This window comes from Acartia tonsa, chromosome 14, assembly GCF_053477335.1.
Source record: "Acartia tonsa isolate MP-2025a chromosome 14, ASM5347733v1, whole genome shotgun sequence".
NCBI classification, from domain to species: Eukaryota; Metazoa; Arthropoda; class Copepoda; order Calanoida; family Acartiidae; genus Acartia; species Acartia tonsa.
Genome location: NC_137273.1, coordinates 26,996,533 through 27,015,941, shown reverse-complemented (window position 1 = coordinate 27,015,941; position 19,409 = coordinate 26,996,533). Strand labels below are relative to the sequence as shown.

Genomic DNA, 19,409 nt, shown 5'->3' with positions numbered 1-19,409 from the left:
TTATATAATTGGTAGAAAAGTTTAATCGGTGATAATATGTACCAACACTTCAGCATTGAATAATAAGATTCATTAAAATAAATTCATATTTTAGAAATACTAATAATTTGTAATGTCCGTGGAACTTTTGTGTTTATAATTTCTTATCTCCGTAAGTATGGGGGTCATTTTACAGACAATCATTTAATTTTTGTATGCAACTGGAATAGTGTCATGATTTTTTAATGCTGAAAATATATCTTTGGACTTGTATGCATGGCTGTTTATTCCAATTAAGAGAAATAAATGAAATTGTAAATGTCTGATATTGGTATAGACCTATCAATCTATGTATATACAGTGTGTTTTTTTTATGAGAACTTTTTTGAAAGCAATTATACCCCACTTAAAGTTAGCAGAATTTAATGATTAATGGCTTATTTTCTTCGTTTTTTAATGCAATTAATAGAACAACAAAAAATATTTCAGTTTTTATTTAAAAAGTACAGTAAAATTTAAAATTTAAAACTTAGGTGTCAACATCTAAAAATGGTTTTAGCGCATTTTTCTTATGCTCAAATATTCAACTTTTTGCAAGAATGGCTGCTAAACATTTTAGAACATATCAAAGTTTGAAGGTTATATCTCAACCAGGGAGGGAGTACTGGCCCCCCAAAGTCGACGACAGAAAATCCAATTTTTTTCTTGCAAAGGGTAGAAGATTTAGGCATAAGAAAAATGCGCTAAAACCATTTTTAGATGTTGACACCTAAGTTTATAAATTTAGGTTTTACTGTACTTTTTAAATAAAAACTGAAATATTTTTTTGTTGTTCTATTAATTACATTAAAAAACGAAGAAAATAAGCCATTAATCATTAAATTCTAATAACTATAAGTGGGGTAAAATTGCTTTCAAAAAGTTCTCATAAAAAAACACACTGTATATTCTAACAGACTCGTAACATTCATTGTAGGTCAAAGGGGATTGCATTTTTCCATGTTTACTAAGGTTAAGGCTAAGAGTTAAAAGAGAGACACGGCTAATGAAACATACAGATAAGATGCACCAAAAAAATAAGCAAGTACATGAACTATGCTACTTTACAGTGTATCATAGATAAATATTTACTTTAGAGTGAAAAAAAGAGGAGGGAAAAATTAAGCTGATGTTTTCCTATTCTTTTTAGATTATTTGATAGATTTGCGGCAGGGATAGTTCACCATTTTAGACAGCACACAAAAAATAGCAGGGAGAGAAAAAAGAATTTAATAATTTAAAAGTTAATTTGACTCTTAAAACCTCTAAATAGGATTGACCGAATATTAATTAAAGTTAAGTAAAATGACCAAGGACGTCAAAGTTTTTTTGGTGGAGGGGGGTGGTGGAGTGGTTCAAAAACTTATTCTAGTTAAACGGTATTAAAATGGCACGCAATGGCTTCTAATATAATTCCCAAAAATTTGGGTTGTGCCTTACGTTGTAGGCAAACCCTTTACCAAACGAATTAAAAATTTACTATATCTTCATTGTGGATAAGGGATTTTCAAACACAATAAAAAGTAACTCTACAATTTATAAAAAAATACTTTTATTTTTTGTTTCAGAAAACCTGTTCCTAACTGGTAATGAGCTTAATGTCTGACTTTTCAATAAGATTTTACGTCTCAAAGACTTTTAAGATAAAAATAATCTAATGATTAAGCCTTTTTCTAAACAATTGTGCGTACTTTTTCTGTCTTTGATAGCGATTATTATGTATAATATGTCTGTCTGTCTGTGCATATGACTGTCCGTCCATTCTGTCCATCAATAGCCAAGAAAACTATATTCCTATCCAATTATCTAACTATCTTTTATCTTTTTTTTTCTTACTATGATTCTATCTATCTTTCTTTTATAGTGTATATCTATATCAGTCAATCTAAACCCCTTTCTGTTGTCTGTATTATTTTTGGATAATGTATTTAATAACTTTTTGAGCTATTTTTTCAGTGTAAAGTTTCAAATTCAAGGATAAATATGAAAAATGATGTTGTAGTAAAATTTTGAAAGGACTAATAACCAAAAATTTACTTTTTTGGCAGCAAAATGCATACTAGGAGAGAAATAAGTATCCTAAAAGTTTTGTTAAATGTTATAGTCAAAATGTCCTTATTAGAATAGCATCCTATAACAGAGAGACAGAAAAGCAGGGATCTTAAGGGATAAGACAAAGGACAACAAATTTATGTATTATCAAAATTAAGATTAAGATTATAGATTTAAAAGTTTAGTCAATGCTAGTAATAACCACCCAATCAAGCTTTAAGAGAGTATCCAAAGTTTTTAATCCAATCTATGGCAGAAAGTGTTCACAAAACTTTGGGTACCAGTCAGGGGCGTCCAAGCTTTTTTTTGGGGGGGGGGGTAAAAATTTTTTAAGGGGGGGTAATTCGTTTTTTGGGGGGGGGGGTAAAATAGCGCGCGAAGAGCGCCGCAAATTTTTTTTACCCCCCCCCCAAAATTTTTACCCCGGGGGTAAAATTTGCTTGGGGGTGGTAATTACCCCCCCTGAAATCTGTTGGCAGGGGTAAATTTAGTTTACCCCCCCCAAAATTTACCCCCGGGGTAAAATTTTTTTATTAGAGATTTTTTATTTTTGGGGGGGTGCCTACGGCACCCCCAAGGTAGGGGTAAATTTTAAATGGGGGGGGGTAATCGCCCCATTACCCCCCCCCCTTGGACGTCTATGGTACCAGTGTCATTTACAGTCCAATGTCACCTCCTTTCAAGCAGAAAAAATGGGGTAATGCCATTGGTTATTTGTGCTTAATATACTAAGGATATAAATATGGACGTCCGGATATATAAAGTAGTTGCATTGATAAGTAAATTTAAAATATAATCACTTTTTGCAATACTTTCCCTTTCTTTCTTAGCACAACTCTCTTTTTCATTCTCATATTTTTCAATCTACACACAAAATTTAAGTCGAATCCTTAAAACAAGTGTGTACTCTTCAAACTAAAGATTATTAAAATTTAATATTCAATGACAAAAAGCCTTATTTACATTTACATTTGGAGGTTGATAAGTATAACTATACCTGGCAAAAACCCAACTATTTTATATTTTTTAATTTTTAGTAAATTTTGAAGTATCAGACTGGCAATGATTATGAGAAGTTGCAGCGTTGTTGTTTTCCCTTAAGCTATGTGCATGTAAATACACTAAGAATGGAATAAGGATCACGAAAATACATAACAAAATATAAAAAAAGAAAAATATAAGATTTTTTTTAGAGAGGGAGGAGAGGATTGGACATTGTACTGTCCCCGAAATATTTTAACGTCGTTATCTAATTCATTGGCTGAAAACTTTGGGTATTTAAAATGTATTTGTTTTATCAAAACAAGTAATGTACAAACTTTTCAACCAATAATTTTATATACAGAAGAGAAAGGGGTAAACTCAAATTTAAAAATTTTTACCCTATAAATAGAATTGTTTTAGAAAAGTTTTTCTTTGTATGAATTTAAATATATTTAGTGTCAGAATGCAAATTGTTTAAGCTAATATTTTCCATTAAAAATTGGATCCTACAGAATTTGGGCAGAGAAGGGTAAATTTTTTAAATGAGTGTTCCTTCCTTCCTTTGTTTTCACAATATGTCCCTTTTCTTCTTTGATTTTTTAATTGTTTAATCATAAATTCATAATAGTTATTTATCGCATCGTATAATAGACAGCTTTCCGCAGATATATTAAAATGAAAAAAATACAGAATAAAACAAATTTTGTTAGACCCAAGGTGCCAAACGCTAATATAAGTTTTCAGTATGGCTGAGAATAGGTTCTAATACAGTGAATTTTAATCGGTTTCGAAGCTTTACTGAAAAAAGCTATTTTTGTAAATTAAGGAAGTTGCATCATATCATAATTTTGTTGCAAAAATATCTTACCCTAAGAAAAGGGAGGAAACACAGTTATAATAAATTTCAAGGGACGGTAAAACTTCTGACCAGCCAAATAACTCTTTCTTTAAATATTTTATGAATTTAAATTTCAGTATAGATTTGAAACCGATCAATATCCGGTGGATTTAAGCCTAATACTCAGAAAAATCATCATGTATATCATGGAATATTATTTTTAATTTTTATATCCATGGAAAGTTGTCTACAATACGATACGATAAATAATTATTATTGTTTTGTGTTTTATAGACCTTTCTCCGTCTCTGATTCTACTTTGCACTGTCAAAACAACTAAAAATATTATTTTCACTTTTGTTTGGGGCGTGGTCGTTTTTCAACCAGGATTTGTTGCGTCTTAAATAAATAAACTTAAAATAAGGAGGAGAGTTACCTGGTTTATAACAGGTTAGGTCAAGTTATATGGAATACTGGTTACCCGGCAGGATTAGGGCCACCCGCAAGGAATAGGCATATATTAAAAGAAAACTAAATCTCCAAATACATTTTTTTTAAAGGGCATATTTTCTCTTTCTAGTGTTTTGTGTGCCACGCCCACCAAACTTTTTCATGCATTGTGAGCATTTAGCAGTGTTTGTTTTAAACTTCATCGAGCCCATAGTTTTTTTTTATATTTTCTTTTAGAAGCGAAGCTAATCTGTAACTATCTTTATTCCTACGTCTGTCAGACTATAAATTACTCGACTGACAAATGGGGATTATGATTGCCTATGTTCATTATTGCAAATTAAGCATTACTTATATTTTATATTACTTACAAATTTCAATGCTTTCTATGTTTTCTTAATAAGCTTCTCCTAATGGACATTATTGTTTTGTTTATTTATGAATTTTCACGTTGTAAAATACCTAATCATCCGTGTTAAACGTCTACTTAAATTTATTCAAGGGAATATTTAAATATTATCTAGGTATCACTGTAATTTTTCTGTGCTTTTACACAAAGTGACTGTTAAGCACTTATATGCCTTATTTTTTAATATTGAACTTGGCAATTTTTCCCCATATACCCGAGGTACTCTAGCCCTGCGGGGATCTTGGACAAAGTAGCTTCGGACAAAGTAGCTTCGGACAAAGTAGCTTCAGGACAAAGTAGCTTCCGGACAAAGTAGCTTCAGGACAAAGTAGCTTCCGGACAAAATAGCTTCCTAAGAAAAGTAGCCTCCACTGTTAATAAAGGTCATGGTCGCAGCGCTTGGCCCCCTGGCCTGCCTAGCCGCGGGCACTCGGCTCCCTAGCCTATAACCTAACCTAATTTAACCAAAAAATTGTAAAAACATTATTAAAACTTATAAAAACAATATTAAAAATTGTAAAAATCTATCAACCACTTTTTGCAAAATCCACGAAATTCTAAACCACCTATGTATTATCAGTTGATGATATTTTTCTTAAATAAATGTTCTGAGGCTAACATAGGTTAGGTTAGGTTATAGGATAGGGAGCCGAGCGCCCGCGGCTAGGCAGGCCAGGGGGCCGAGCGCTACGGCCATAACCTTTATTAATATTAGAAGCTACTTTTCTTAAGTAAATGTCCTGAAGCTACTTTGTCTGGAAGCTACTTTGTCCTGAAGCTACTTTGTCCAAAGCTACTTTGTCCGAAGCTACTTTGTCCAAAGCTACTTTGTCCAAGATCCGCCCTGCGGGGCTACACAATACCCAATTTAACTTAACCTAACATTGACTAAATAAAAAACCAAACAAACAAAAAAACTACTCTCTTTATTTATTTTTTATTTTGAATAATCAGCTAGACATAGTATACAGATTATATACATGTATTTGTTTATCTATCTTTCTTTCTACATATATGCCTGTCCTTTAATCTATCTATCTATGCTTTACACATATTTCTATCTATAAACTAAATATATACCTGCCTACTAATGTATCTATCTATATGTATGTGTATACCTGGGTGCTGGAGCCTCAGCGCCGAACATGCCTTCGATGCCGGGGATGCCAGACTTGAGCAGGTTCTTCAGGGCCTGCTTGGCACCGGCTCCCTTGCCACCACCCTTTCCCTTGCTCTTCGCCTCATCAGCTCCCTAAATTAATATAAAAAAATAATGAAGAAAAATATTCCATAACCATACTTACATACGAAAACAATCAAAGGTAAATTTAATGTCAGATAATTGAGTGGCTGATTTAGGCTAAAATTAGCTAGTTTTAGGCATTTTTTATTGTTGAATATTCTAATTTTGACCCTTCTTAATTTTGTTTGATTTTTATTATGTGCAGTTGGACTTCAGAAAAGCATTTGAAAGCGAAATAAAGATAATGAAGTTTTATTGATGACGAAGCCTACTTTCTGTCCTACTTTTAATTCCTGTGATGTCATAAACGTTAAGGGGTTTTCTTTCTCAGTTCTCCTCTTATCTCCCTTATTTTTATAATGTAACAGGAATCATTAGTAGGACAGATTGGGCTTCGTCTTATTGATCTCTATTCATTTTATTTTTGTTCTAATACAATCCCTCGATTATATTCAATTTGTTATAGAGCAAGTTAAAAAATCCACATTATATTTTACATTTTGTTACATTTTATCAAGAAATACGTTTCATATTGATTTCGTCTTCCCAGAGTACAAACAAGTTCTTAAAATACTGCAATTTGAAATATCATATACAATCCTAACATATGACTTGTAAATAGAGTTTATTCTCATGTAAATTTAGTTTGGAAAATTAAGTGATATTACAAAGAATAATTTAAAATGACGAATGAGTAACTTGTCTACATGAAAAGAGTGTAAGGTCACTATTGCAAAAATGAGTCAGCTTGCTACAAAAAGTTAACAATTTTGTCTGCATAAAAGCATAAATAGATTTTGATGACGTGAAAAGAAAATTCCCCTTTTTTGTGGCGTAGCTTCTCTACAAGTTTTAAGCCTAGAATTGTTATCTAATTACATAAAGTAAATTTTTTTATTTTCTATATGATACTATCCATTTTTCAAAAAGATTCGCTACATAGTTAGAAAGCGACAATGTTAAAAAAAATCAACAAAAATTCAAATTTTCAGTAAGTCATAACTTCGTTTCTTCATATTTTTAGTTCAAATTTTGAATTAGTCATAATTTCACTTCTTTATATTTTTAGTTTATTTTAGATTTATGTTTAAGTTTTATTGGTACTTTTAACACTTATTTCGTATCAGACAGTTGTCCTTATTTAATAGCTTAGACCCCCTTAAAGGGACAGTCTTTCAGCATTATGTTTCATTATCCCTATTTTTTTAGTAAGGGTTGTAGGGTTTCATACTATCAAAATGCTCTAAAATAACCTTGTTAAAAATATATAGGGATCTTTTGGATACGACAGTAGAGATTAATTTATGTAAATCAAGACACTTTTCCCCCTTCTGTAAATTATTTGTTGATGAGATTGGAAAAATGCTTTTTGGAATCAGCTAATAAAGATTCAATAATAAAACCCAATGTTTTAAAGCAAATGTTAATCAAACTTTGGTTACCAGTAAAATTTATTATCCAATGCTTATTATTGTTTAAAGTCTTGTGCTCCCTTTAGCCAAGTTTATTTGAGTGACATATCTATATGTCAAACATTATAAGATAAGGATAATGCGTATTTAACAAAATATTCTTTACAGCTCAAAGAAAAGGCGTAAATAAAATAATAGATATGAATTTTTATGTCTAAGACTATGCTTTATTGTTAAACATAAAAAGAACATTAAATTTGTTTACAGCATATTTTACAAGATTTAGTTGTAAAATGCTCCCATAAAAAAGTTACAGATTTGCATGTATCAATTAGCACTTTTTGTAGTTTTGCAGCTTGGGGTGTAACTTTAAATTTTAAAATTTACGCCTTTTATATATAAAATAGATCTATTACCCTATATAGTTTATCAGACAATCTAACCCATCTTAAACGTATATTTCTTAGCAGACAATGTTTTTTTCTATTTATATGTAACTTGTAATATCATTTCTCTGTTCTTAGAGTTTCAAGTATTTAAAGCTGACCTATTATAAGGTTAAATGAAAATTTATTACTTGAACCAAATTGTTTTGACTTTCTATCTCATAAGATTGTTTCTACACTATATTCCTATAGGTCCAATTAATGGATTGACGATATTGTTTTTTATATTGATTGCATATCTATAATACAAAGTAGAACGGTGTCTGTCCGTCTGTCCGTCCGTCCCTTAAGATCTCGGTAACCACTGAACCGCTCGGATTCTACTCTTCAGGGTATCTACCTATTGGTCCTGTGGTGGTTTTAAGCTATTTTCTTGGGGGGTCGGACACCCCCAACCCCCCCAAAAACAAAAAATCTTCCCCATTTTTTTTTTTTTTTTTTGTAAGAAATATCCTTGGTCCTTTGTAGAAGATTCCTTTGTGGAAGATTTCCTTGGTCCTTCTTTTTTTTACAAATTTCATCTTACACTTTTTTTACCATCTCTTGGGGCAAAGCCTTTAGAGGCTAAGGGCGAAGCCGCTAGTATCAAATAATTTGCCAATTAATAGCAAAGTGCCTTGTAACAGGTATAAGGTATAACCAACAAGCAAAATAAATATGAAATAATATTTGGGGGGCAAATGGAGAGGTCGTCAATATTACGATATGTTTTTTATTTGTTTGTTTTTTGTCTAAGGTCATTGGTTACAGAGTTAGGACCCATGCAGGGTTTAGAAATAGAGAAAAAAAACTCTCACATCCCTTTATCGATTTAAAAAAATAAAAGATAAGGGGGTTAAGTGCCCAATAGGCACTTTGAGGGAAAGCACCAATAATAGAAACTTACATCCATGGAGAGTCTCATCATCATCTCATCGAGGGCACCAAACACTGGACCATTGTCTGACAAGTCCAGGGTAACCTAAACACAAATTTATAGTTCAAAATTTGTTGGGAATATTCAATTTATCAAAAAACAAACTATATTAGGTCACAAATCCTCTAAAATCGGCAAAATAAATAATATAAAACTTCTGATTATCATAGAGAACAACATTTAAAAACCAAATCAAAAGGATTATTATACCTTGAGGTAAAAATTTCAAAATAAGATAATCTACTGACCTAAGTTATAAAAATCAAAAACATTTATTTAACTTGCAATTTCCTCACCTTGAGCATGTCATCCTTGGGAATAAAGCTCTGCATGGGACCATCATTTCTGCAGTTCTCCCTGTCCACCAGTGTACAATGTTACACATTGAAAGGTAATTTTTTTTTTTTTTATGAAATATAAATTTTTGATTTAATAAAAAGAAAATATTATCAAATTGGTATTTGTTTGCTGAATTATGTTAAGTGGTTTTGGCAATTTTCAAATCATCAAAACACCTAAAACTCTTGTACTTCTTTTTGGCTAGTTGAATTTCCCTACAATACAGTCTCTAAACTCATTAAAAGAGTTTTTCTTTAAAATTTTAATATTCTAAATGATATTTCATAATTTAATTGGTTAAATATTATTTCCATTGTTAAAACTTAATATCTTTTAATAATTTATTCAATTTTAATAATTTTTTTTCTCTGGTTTTCAATTACATCATATATCATTATAGAAAAACAATATTTTACAGTGCATAAGAAAAAGAAAAAAAATAGAAGAAAAATTATGCACAAAATCACAAGCAAAAATGCAGTTTAAAGGTAAATAAATATGCAAATTAAAGATATTGATTTGCACTAATTAGTTTATAATTATCTATATTCTTATTTCAGAAAATTTGGTCTAAACTAATTTTGACAAAAGTTTAATTTAAATTTAAAATTTCTATATTTGCAATTTAAACATTTTAGGGTCAACACAACTTTCAAGTTAGTGAAATTTAGGATAATTCTATACTCTTTAGGTCAAGATATCTCTATTGTTAAGGTTCTTTAATTTCTAAATTATACTACTCTTATTGAAAAAGATAGGTAACTAATAAATACTTGTTTATATTATGGGTTATAAAGTGTTTTACTATCTTGAAAGTTTAAAGCTTGCAACCTTGCAATTTTTACACAATTGCATAAAATCTGTTTATTTTTCTGTGTTAGCATCTAATAAATCTGCATGCAAAAGATAAGCTGCAAATTTGTCTAGATACTAATAGTATTTTAGTAAATGATAACACTCTTGAAAAAGTAATTTTTTTTTGTGGTATAAATAGAATTAAAATTACATAATTGAGAAGAAAAATAATCTAAAATTAAATCACATAATAATAAGTGCCATAAAACTAACACTATTATATACAGTAGTGAGCTTTTTTGTCTGTAGCGAAGGGTCTAGTATTTTTAAAAGTGCAAAGGCAAAAATAAGAAGGAATAAAGCGGTTTAATGAAAATTTTTATACATTAAGTCACATTACAGTGCTGCTCACAATCTTTTGAGAGGTTTTAGGATATTATTGGGGTGCAAAGAACAATTCAAATCATTATAGGAGATAAAGCTGTGGAAAAAAACTCCCCTCTAGACCACGAAATAGCTAGAATTTAGTGGGATAGAGATTGAAAGATGGATAGAGAAAATGCAACATAGCAGTCTTATTTTTATCTAGATGTGACTTATAAAATTTGGCCTTTTAGAATAAAAATGCTAGTTGTCACTACTTCACACAGCTACAATAGTTTTTTATACATTAATTTGGCATTAAAAAGAAATAGAATATTTTTTTTGCATAGCAAAAACTAAAATAGTTTCAAATACATACTTGTACTGTGACATACATAGTAAGATTATCAAGTAAACTTGATTTGATCTTTTAATAATAATATATACTCTGCCAGATTTAGATGGGAATTGAATCATTAAAGTTTTATAATACAAAATTAAATGACAAATTTTAACATAAAAAATGTTAGATAAAGATTTGCTGAAAAAATGGGAAATCTGGCTTATGATTATATTAGAGTTATGGTTAGCATGACATACAAATAGAGAGATTTTGTAGAATTATATTCTAGTAGTATATTGTCTATAATACAAGGCAATGATATCATTAGTGTTGCATACATAATGCAAAACATAAAGCCAACATCATTAGGGGAAAAGACAAAAAGTGAAAGTGGATTATCTTTGATAAAAATGTTTCTGTTTTGGCCGAGATCTGTAATCCCCTTTGGCCACATGCTTTCAATAAACAGAGGTGGATTCTTAAAAAAAAATTGCCCCACTAATTTACTTAGGAGAAAATTTTTTTAAGAATCCACCTCTGAATTGGGCTAATCGTTCACGAATTACATTTTTTTTGCAAAGTTGGAACTTTTGGTCAATATCTATTTGTATTGGAGCAGGCATGTTGGTATTTTATAGAATTCTTTTAGTTTCATCAATTGAAAGTACTTTCAATAATGCAATCAGTTTATAGAGAATATTATGTTGTACTTTATATTAATTGGATTCAATAGCCTGTGTTGCAAATTTTAGTACAATACTTTTAAAATGACAAAATATTTTATGGCAGGTTTCTGAAATGTAAATATTCTTTTGATATAAAAATCCTTTTAACTAACCCTTTGTGTGAAAAAAGACAGATAAATGTAAAAAGTAAACATTTTTTATAATAGATTAGGTTTAAAACAAATCTCCAATTCTTTAATATTTAATTATAAACATTAGCTTACTAGTTATAATTCAAATGTCATTACATCACTTTTTTCAAATTATAAAACAAAGGTTTTAGTTTTAATTCAAGAATAAATTTACAAGAAAATATTTAAGAGTCTAATAAAAAAAATGATCTAAAATTAGAAATTAGTATAAATGTATAAAGAATCAAAGCCTCAAAGGTAAATTATTCTGTTCTTTCTCTTAGCAGATAGGCATAAAAGGAAATTCTATGTATAACAAAAACAATTAAAAATTTGTGATTTATAAAAGTATTTAGCATTTAAAAGTAGAAGTTATACATATAAATAATTATAGTATTATTTCTGAAATCAAATATAGAATAGACTTAAACCATTCTAAAATGAAAGAAATTCATATAAAAGTTTAATTATGTGTGCTACAAAGATTAGGAAATTAAACTTTTATATAATACTATTTCTGCAACCATTTCTAGAGAAATATCAAAATACTTAATATTCTTCTATATTTTTTTCAACTTTAATTTAGTTTTTCATTTATTAAGGGGTGTTATATGATTAAGATAAAATAGTGTCCCTTTAAGTAGCATTGACCTAGGGGTGACCGATGCAAATAGTAAGCATTCTTGGACAACACACTGTAATACTTGGGAACAGATAGATCTACAGGGTTCTCAGTATAAATTTTGGACAGCACACTGTAATACTTGGGAACAGATAGATCTACAGGGTGCTCAGTATAAATTCTTGGAGAATTGAACACACTCTGTAATACTTGGGAACAGATAGATCTACAGGGTTCTCAGTATGAACTATATAAAACTAAAATTACTATTTTTTAAACAAACTATCACTTCTGTTGCTTTTGAACTTAATTAAGCCTTTTTTAAATGAGTTAATATTTAAAGAAAACCACCATATACAGTTTATAGTCACATATATGATATAAGGGGATTACAAACTACAGGCACTTTGGTGTAATACCTGTGATAATTCAATTTTAATATTCTACAAAAGATGATATTTTTATCGTGTAAGAAAGAAAAATGCATAAGTGCTTAATGTTTATCTTAGAAGTTGTACAACCTATGACAACTCATTTTATACATATGAAAAGAATAAAAATTTCTTCTATATTTAGTGTTTATTGAAAAAAATGTTTTTCACAAAAATTATGGGGAGCCCTGTATGGAAAAGAGGGAAGGCATCTTGAATAAGGAGATTGGTAATTATAAAAGGGCGATCAAATAAATTGGGTAAGGGGACATTTTTAGAAAGGGAAGTAAGTAAAAGATAAAAGAACTAATGGGAATGGAGGGGGGGGGGGCAAGCATTTGTAATGCAATGTAGTTTTATGTGCAATTATTTGCATTTCTAATCCTTTGCTGAATTTAGGCATTATTTACAATACAGCTCTTCTATAACTTAGTTTGTTTCCTAAAAAATCACATTTCTGTCATCTATAATACAAAGTAGAACGATGTCTGTCCGTCTGTCCGTCCGTCCCTTAAGATCTCGGTAACCGCTGAACCGATTGGATTCTACTCTTCAGGGTATATACCTATTGGTCCTGTGGTGGTTTTAAGCTATTTTCTTGGGGGGTGGGACACCCCCAACCCCCCCAAAAACAAAAAAAATCCCCCCCCATTTTTTTTTTTTTTTTTTTAGAAGAATTCTTTTGTAGAAGATTTCTTTTGTAGAAAATTTCTTTTGTAGAAGATTTCTTTAGTTCTTCTTATTTTTTTTTTGAATTTTTTTGTTGTCATCTCTTGGGGCAAAGCCCCTAGAGGCTAGGGGCGAAGCCGCTAGTATAATATAAAGTTAATATTAAGGTATTTTGTCTGCAGCCTAAGATCTTAGAAAATGGGTTATACTTGATTCTTCTCTTAAGAACTAGAACTAATACGTCAATAAACATATTCATATTATAGTGATTTTTGTTGATAAAATTCAAATTAAAATAATAAACCTTTTGTCACATATTAAAGTATAGATTTCTCGTATCACAGACGACTTTCGACTTATTCACTGACTATTTCACAAAAATTTATTAATCCATTCATAACAATTAAAACCATAAAATTACAAAATCTTTTTAAAGGTTGTTTATGGAAAACTCAGAATTGATAATAAAGGTTTAATGTAAATAAGATACTATTTTTATCTCAAATAATATTTGAATTTTCGTCATATACAGCATCTATTTTAAAAACCTTTTTATATCTAACGTTTTTCTGATTTTATCTTTTAAAAATCTGGACATTTGTGGTTGAATATTTAGAATGCATCCAATTTAACCTTAATATTTGGCTAATGTTAATTCAGATTAACAAAAAGCTGCTTAACTATTGATTATTAAATTACTTGCGGATGCGACTGCCGTCAATGGCCATGGGTAATTGTTTTAATGTATTTATTGTACAGGTTCCTGGCGAGTTTGTTCATTCCCTTGCGCTTTTTCCTGCCGCGTCTTGTGACACGGCAGAACACTATTTCTACCATGAAGGGACCCATCTAGACAACAGGAAACAAATCATCATATTGTATCTTTCATTTATGATTATTTATCATGAAAAAAAACATTTTTTAAAAACACTATTTTTTGTTGTTTATCCCAAAATAAAACTGCTAACAAATAAGGTTTATTCAAACCCTCCCATTTTACTCCCCCCCCCCCTCTCCCCTAAAAAAAGTATTTATAGCAGGAAAAGTGTTTGGGAAGGGATAATGGAAGATTAATATTTTAGACAACTATTTTATCCCAAACCTATTATTGACATTAAAATAGCGTTAAATGGGTGTAAAATGATTCCACTTTAGCTTTAACGAAAAATATCTAAAATTTTGATGATTTGTTTTCCTTGAGAGTTTTAGATGAATTTGATCAGAAATTTAGCATCAAACTCTCCTCCTCCTCTCTGCAATACCAATTATCTTATTTGTGCAAATAATTATTAGTTTTGTGGCAATTTAAATGGCAACACATAAAAATGGCAATATTAGAAAATATTATCATTTAAAATATATAATAGTGGCAATAATAAACATTTTTAACTTTTATCAAAGTAAAAATCGTATTCATAGCAATAATTATTAGTTTCAGCAACTAAAATAGTAATTAGTAATATACAAATATTTTAATAAATGGCAATATTCTATACTTCTATAATTGTAAAAATCTTATTTGATTGATATATCAATCATATTTTTGTGGGTTTATTGGCATTTGCATCATGAAAAAAAGGCAATAATATGGTATTCTTAATATTTATATGGATTGCTTAATAGTAATCAACATATTTGCTTGTGGCAATTTCTTATAAACATTTAACTTCAAACGTTTTGATAAAGTCAAAATAGAATAGAGTAGATGAAGTTTTTTCTAAAATCTTATTTTTCATATTTTCTAATAAACTAAAACATTTTAATCATTCCTTTTTTAGAGAATCAAAGAAGAAAATTCTGAAAAAGTACAAAATTAAAAAGATATTGATTAAATTTCCTTTTTTTTTAAATGTCAAATTTTATGATTTATGATAACAATTCCAGTAATATTTGCAAAAAAATTACTGTTTATTTTTCAACTAAGAATATTTTTATGTTTAACTCATTATTTGTGGATATTTATGTTTGAGATTGCATATCCTTGTCTGGGATAAAAGGAAGAGGTCAGATTACGGATCATTGAAATGTAAATATGCATATAATTTCATTTTAACACGCAGGGGAAGTAAGGGTGAGGCAGGGTGGGGTGGGGTAGTAGCGATGTTGTTTTCATTTTATCATGTTTGGATATTCAGTACTTATAAAAATTTAAGATTAAGGAAGAAGTATTTTAAATGGAATAAAATAAAATGAGGCAATCTTATCACAAATGATCCAGGCTAGGCTAAGTATAGTAAGTGGGTCTAGAAACACGTTTGGGTACTGGGTAGCTCCACAGGGTTAGAAACCCCTGCGTGGGTTAGGCATAAAGAAAAAAAATATTCCTTATTTTCAATTAATTTCAAAAATAAAGGGAAGAAGGGTTCCTTGCTCGCTAGGCTACTTTGAAGGAAAGGAATCAAGGATCAAGTTTTGTGTATGACTTTATCAATAAATATGCAAAGGTCTGATTAAATAGTATCTTTATGATATAATTTCCATTAACATTTTTAAATCAATCAAAATTTGTCATATTCATAAATGAGTAAAGCAAAATATTCTCTTCAAATCTTAAGCACATAAATAGGTGTATGGATGATTAAATCTTTACTCCTGTATAGTCATGTTACAAAAAGGCAAAACCGTACACAACACAAACAACGATTGTGGGATTCAAGTAACTCATTTCAACTTTATAGAAACCTAGTAGGACTTTCAAGAATTAAACCTGCTATAAGATTTTTTCATTAAGCTTTCTATATATCAAGTAAAAAAAATTCCATTTATTTATTATATGATACAAATACATGAAGGTTGTCAATTAAAATAGGTAATTACCCTGAATAGTTTAGGTATAGGAAAAATTTCCCCCCCCCCCTTTATTTTTTTTATTTATTTAGAGATAACGAGGTAAGATTTCATTGCTTTGCAGCTTGATGTGCACTTTGAGAGAATGCTTAAAATGTGCCTCTTGCTTTGCTGCTTACGGATAATTTATTGAAATACATTTTTTTGATGTTAAAAATAACACTACATTTAAAAAAAACTTGCAGGTCTAAATTAAATTGTGTCGACATGGAATAAGAATTTAAATTAATATTGACGGGTGAGATTGGGGTCAGATAGGTATTTACAACACTTTCAAACAGTTGATAACATTAGCACATATACAACATTTTTGACAGTCGTGTTAATTTGGCATTTACCTAATTTTTGAGTAGCGCAGTAATAAATTAGAGAATTTTCCCCTTCATGGGATAAAAAGGACTTTGATAGCAATTATTTTCTGTAAATCATAGAGAAATTTTTTTGGATCCTTGCTGAAAGGGAGAAAGAAAGACAGTAGCCTACCATACCATCTACTTTAAATATCAAATTTCTGTACATGGTAAAGTAGACGGGTCCAGCTGTGAAGTGTCTTTAGGTTGGAATGACTGATCATCGAGAGAGAACCTCTAAAGTATTTCTTTTTAAAATTAAACTATTTCTTGAAAACTTGTATTTTTTTCCTTAGTTTGCCTCATGCCTACAATATATTTTATATGAAAAAAAATTCTTATCAATGCTTTTTTGCTGTCCTACAGACACAGACATTCATTGAATGAATGATCATGTACAACATTATTTTTACCTCTTTTTAGTTTAAGAAAAGGGTGGTTAAAAGTCTTAATTTTAACTAAAAAAAAAGGTCTTTCCGTCTGTCCGCCTGTCACCTCGTTGGTTATAGCAGGTTTTAATTTACAATTTATAGAATTCACATTCAGTGATTGATTGACAATACATTTTTCTATTTCTTGGCGCGCTACTTATAATCATTATTGTGAATGTTACTTTTAAATCCTCCTATGTTCAAAATTTAAAACGTTCCTTCTATCAAAATTTTCCTTAGCCTAAGTTTTTCCATGAAAGAGATGAATTTGTGTTTAGGTAAAGATTTCAGAGATTACAGGAAGTTGCTAAGGACATTTGTTTCTGTTTTATCACACTAAAACAAGTAGGATAGTCTAGGGAGTTATATTAATGTGATTTAAGAGTTGAGAACAACTATAGAAATCACCCTTTAAAGATAAAACGACGCTTGCTGAGGACAAAAGCGTTGGGCAGCAAACAAAACAACCAAAATATTTTATCAAAAATATATCATTAATTATTTTATTCTTAAAATAAAAAATAATTAATGGAGTTATTTGTGGTATGGGGTCTAATTATTATTTTTTTTTGTTTTTTTAAAAAAATCTTCTTATATTTTGTCTGGATCTTATGAACATCAAGGGCGCAAAGATAAAAGAACGCGGCATGGACGCGTAGATCATGGGTGCATGACATGACCGCAAAGCAAGCCTTATAAAACATTATAAATAGGAGGGACAGATATCCTGAAATAAAACGTTGTAATTAGCAATTATATTTTAATACAGATATGAGTCATTTTACTATTAGTTTTTGACAATATGTTTCTAAATTAGTAAAGCATTTTTTTTTGTCTGAAGTTTAAGATCTCGAAAAATACTGGTTAAAATTAATTGTAGTTTTTAGGGAAGTTTATAGGGAAAAGGGATATTATTAACGAAGGTTGGACTTTAGAAAGGCATTTGACAAAAGTTGTGTAATACCAAATATGGATGCTGTGAGTATTGGTGCAAAAAATATGACGTAACAAAAAAAATTAGCCAATGAGAGGCCGTTATTAACCAATGGTAAAATTTATAGTGGCCTCTCATTGGCTAATTTTTTTTGTTACGTCATATTTTTTGCACCAATACTCACAGCATCCCAAATATGATTATTTTTCAGAATATCAATATTTTCAGGACAAATCTTGAACTTTTTTTATGTTTTAGTTCTGTTGCACATTATATTAGCTACTATTAAGAGGTCTGGATGTTTGTTTGTATGTTTGATTAAAGGAATCTTAGTGTGTTTTTCTCGTAGCATATCTACTCAAAATATAAGGTCTCAAAGTAGTAAGGTTTTTTTTTGTCTGAAGCCTAATAGTTTGATAACTTCTAAACCAATTGAGTTCTCCTATATAAGGAAGCTTCACATAAGTCCTAGGAGGGTTTTAGGGTTTTTAAAATATGTATATTATATCTTGTGATAGTTCTAGGCTATTTGTCTACATTTAATACTGTTAGAATCAGAGCTTTTATAAATATTAATAAATTTGGAGATGTAACTAAAAAAATATTGTCCTGGGTTATGTGAATGTATGCTTGTCTTGTAGATTTAGAGCTGAATGTCACAAAAAGATTTGAAGACAAAATTAAATGTAATGTGTTTTTTCAGATTTCTTTATCTTTCTGCATCTAAGGACAGCAAGTAAAAATAAACTATTTCTGGCAATCTATTAAAATGGTTACTTTATTTGTCATTTCTTAAATGATTAAAATTGAATATGATGTCTGTAATTCTAATTACATACCCTCTTTATAAATTATTATTGTAACTCTTTATTACCCCTTCCCACCATACCCATTTTTGAAAATTTGCTTTTACTTTTATAGTTCTAACAAGTTTGGAATTTGACCCTAATTTTTAACCAAATAGTTAATGAACATTCAAACCCTTCTGACAATCTGGTAGAATGAAATTCTAAATTGTAAGGGCTTCCTTCCCCCATTACTCCTTTGACAAAAACCTGTACATGCCACTGTTTTAAAAGTATATATTTTAAGCAATAAGATAGAACCTCCTGGAGGCTAAAAGCTGCTCAACTTTTGATTAATGACAATACAATGCTTACAATTAGACCGTTTACTAGATTTGCCTCAAAACTTTCAAACTTTTTTTTTTCACAAGAAATTTGTAGAAATGTTGTAGTTGAGAAAATAAATGAATAACATAACTTAACAAGGAAAGTGTTATCTAAATTTGTTAAATTCATTTAAGGGTTTAGAACAATTTTTAAATAGTAAAGTTACCTATAATTAGGGTCTATCAGTTTGTCAATATGTTATTTAGGTAACTTTAATATTTATTAGCGGATTTTATCAAAAGCATTTATAGTCTTTTATTTCTTTTTTTATAAAAAAAGTAAACATTTCTTTTTTTTAAATATAGTCTAAAAGTATTTTATTGTTCACCTGTTTAAAACTGACTTAATTTTTTAGAAGTTTATACATTAAAATGTATACAGAATTATAATTGTGAATTATTAATTGTAAATACAAGGAAATATGAATAAAATAGAACTTAAAATCCTAATGTTTTCAAGTAGGTAAACTTTTTTTAAGGGCTTGGCAGC

General features: G+C 29.6%; 1 protein-coding gene across 13 annotated transcripts in view; it reads right to left on the bottom strand.

The window, feature by feature from the left end:
* LOC145306005 (uncharacterized) overlaps positions 1 to 19,409 on the bottom strand; it is an 81,978-nt gene that overhangs the window by 42,351 nt on the left and 20,218 nt on the right. For all 13 annotated transcript variants that reach the window (XM_080147926.1, XM_080147927.1, XM_080147929.1 and 10 more), the window contains exons 2-6: positions 14,384 to 14,442; positions 13,953 to 14,037; positions 9,065 to 9,128; positions 8,739 to 8,813; positions 5,870 to 6,003 (exon numbers count right to left, since the gene is read on the bottom strand). In XM_080147926.1, the coding sequence (XP_080004052.1) occupies positions 5,870 to 6,003; positions 8,739 to 8,813; positions 9,065 to 9,128; positions 13,953 to 14,035 (356 nt within the window). In that variant the 5' untranslated portion in view covers positions 14,036 to 14,037; positions 14,384 to 14,442. The remainder of the gene's footprint in view (positions 1 to 5,869; positions 6,004 to 8,738; positions 8,814 to 9,064; positions 9,129 to 13,952; positions 14,038 to 14,383; positions 14,443 to 19,409) is intronic.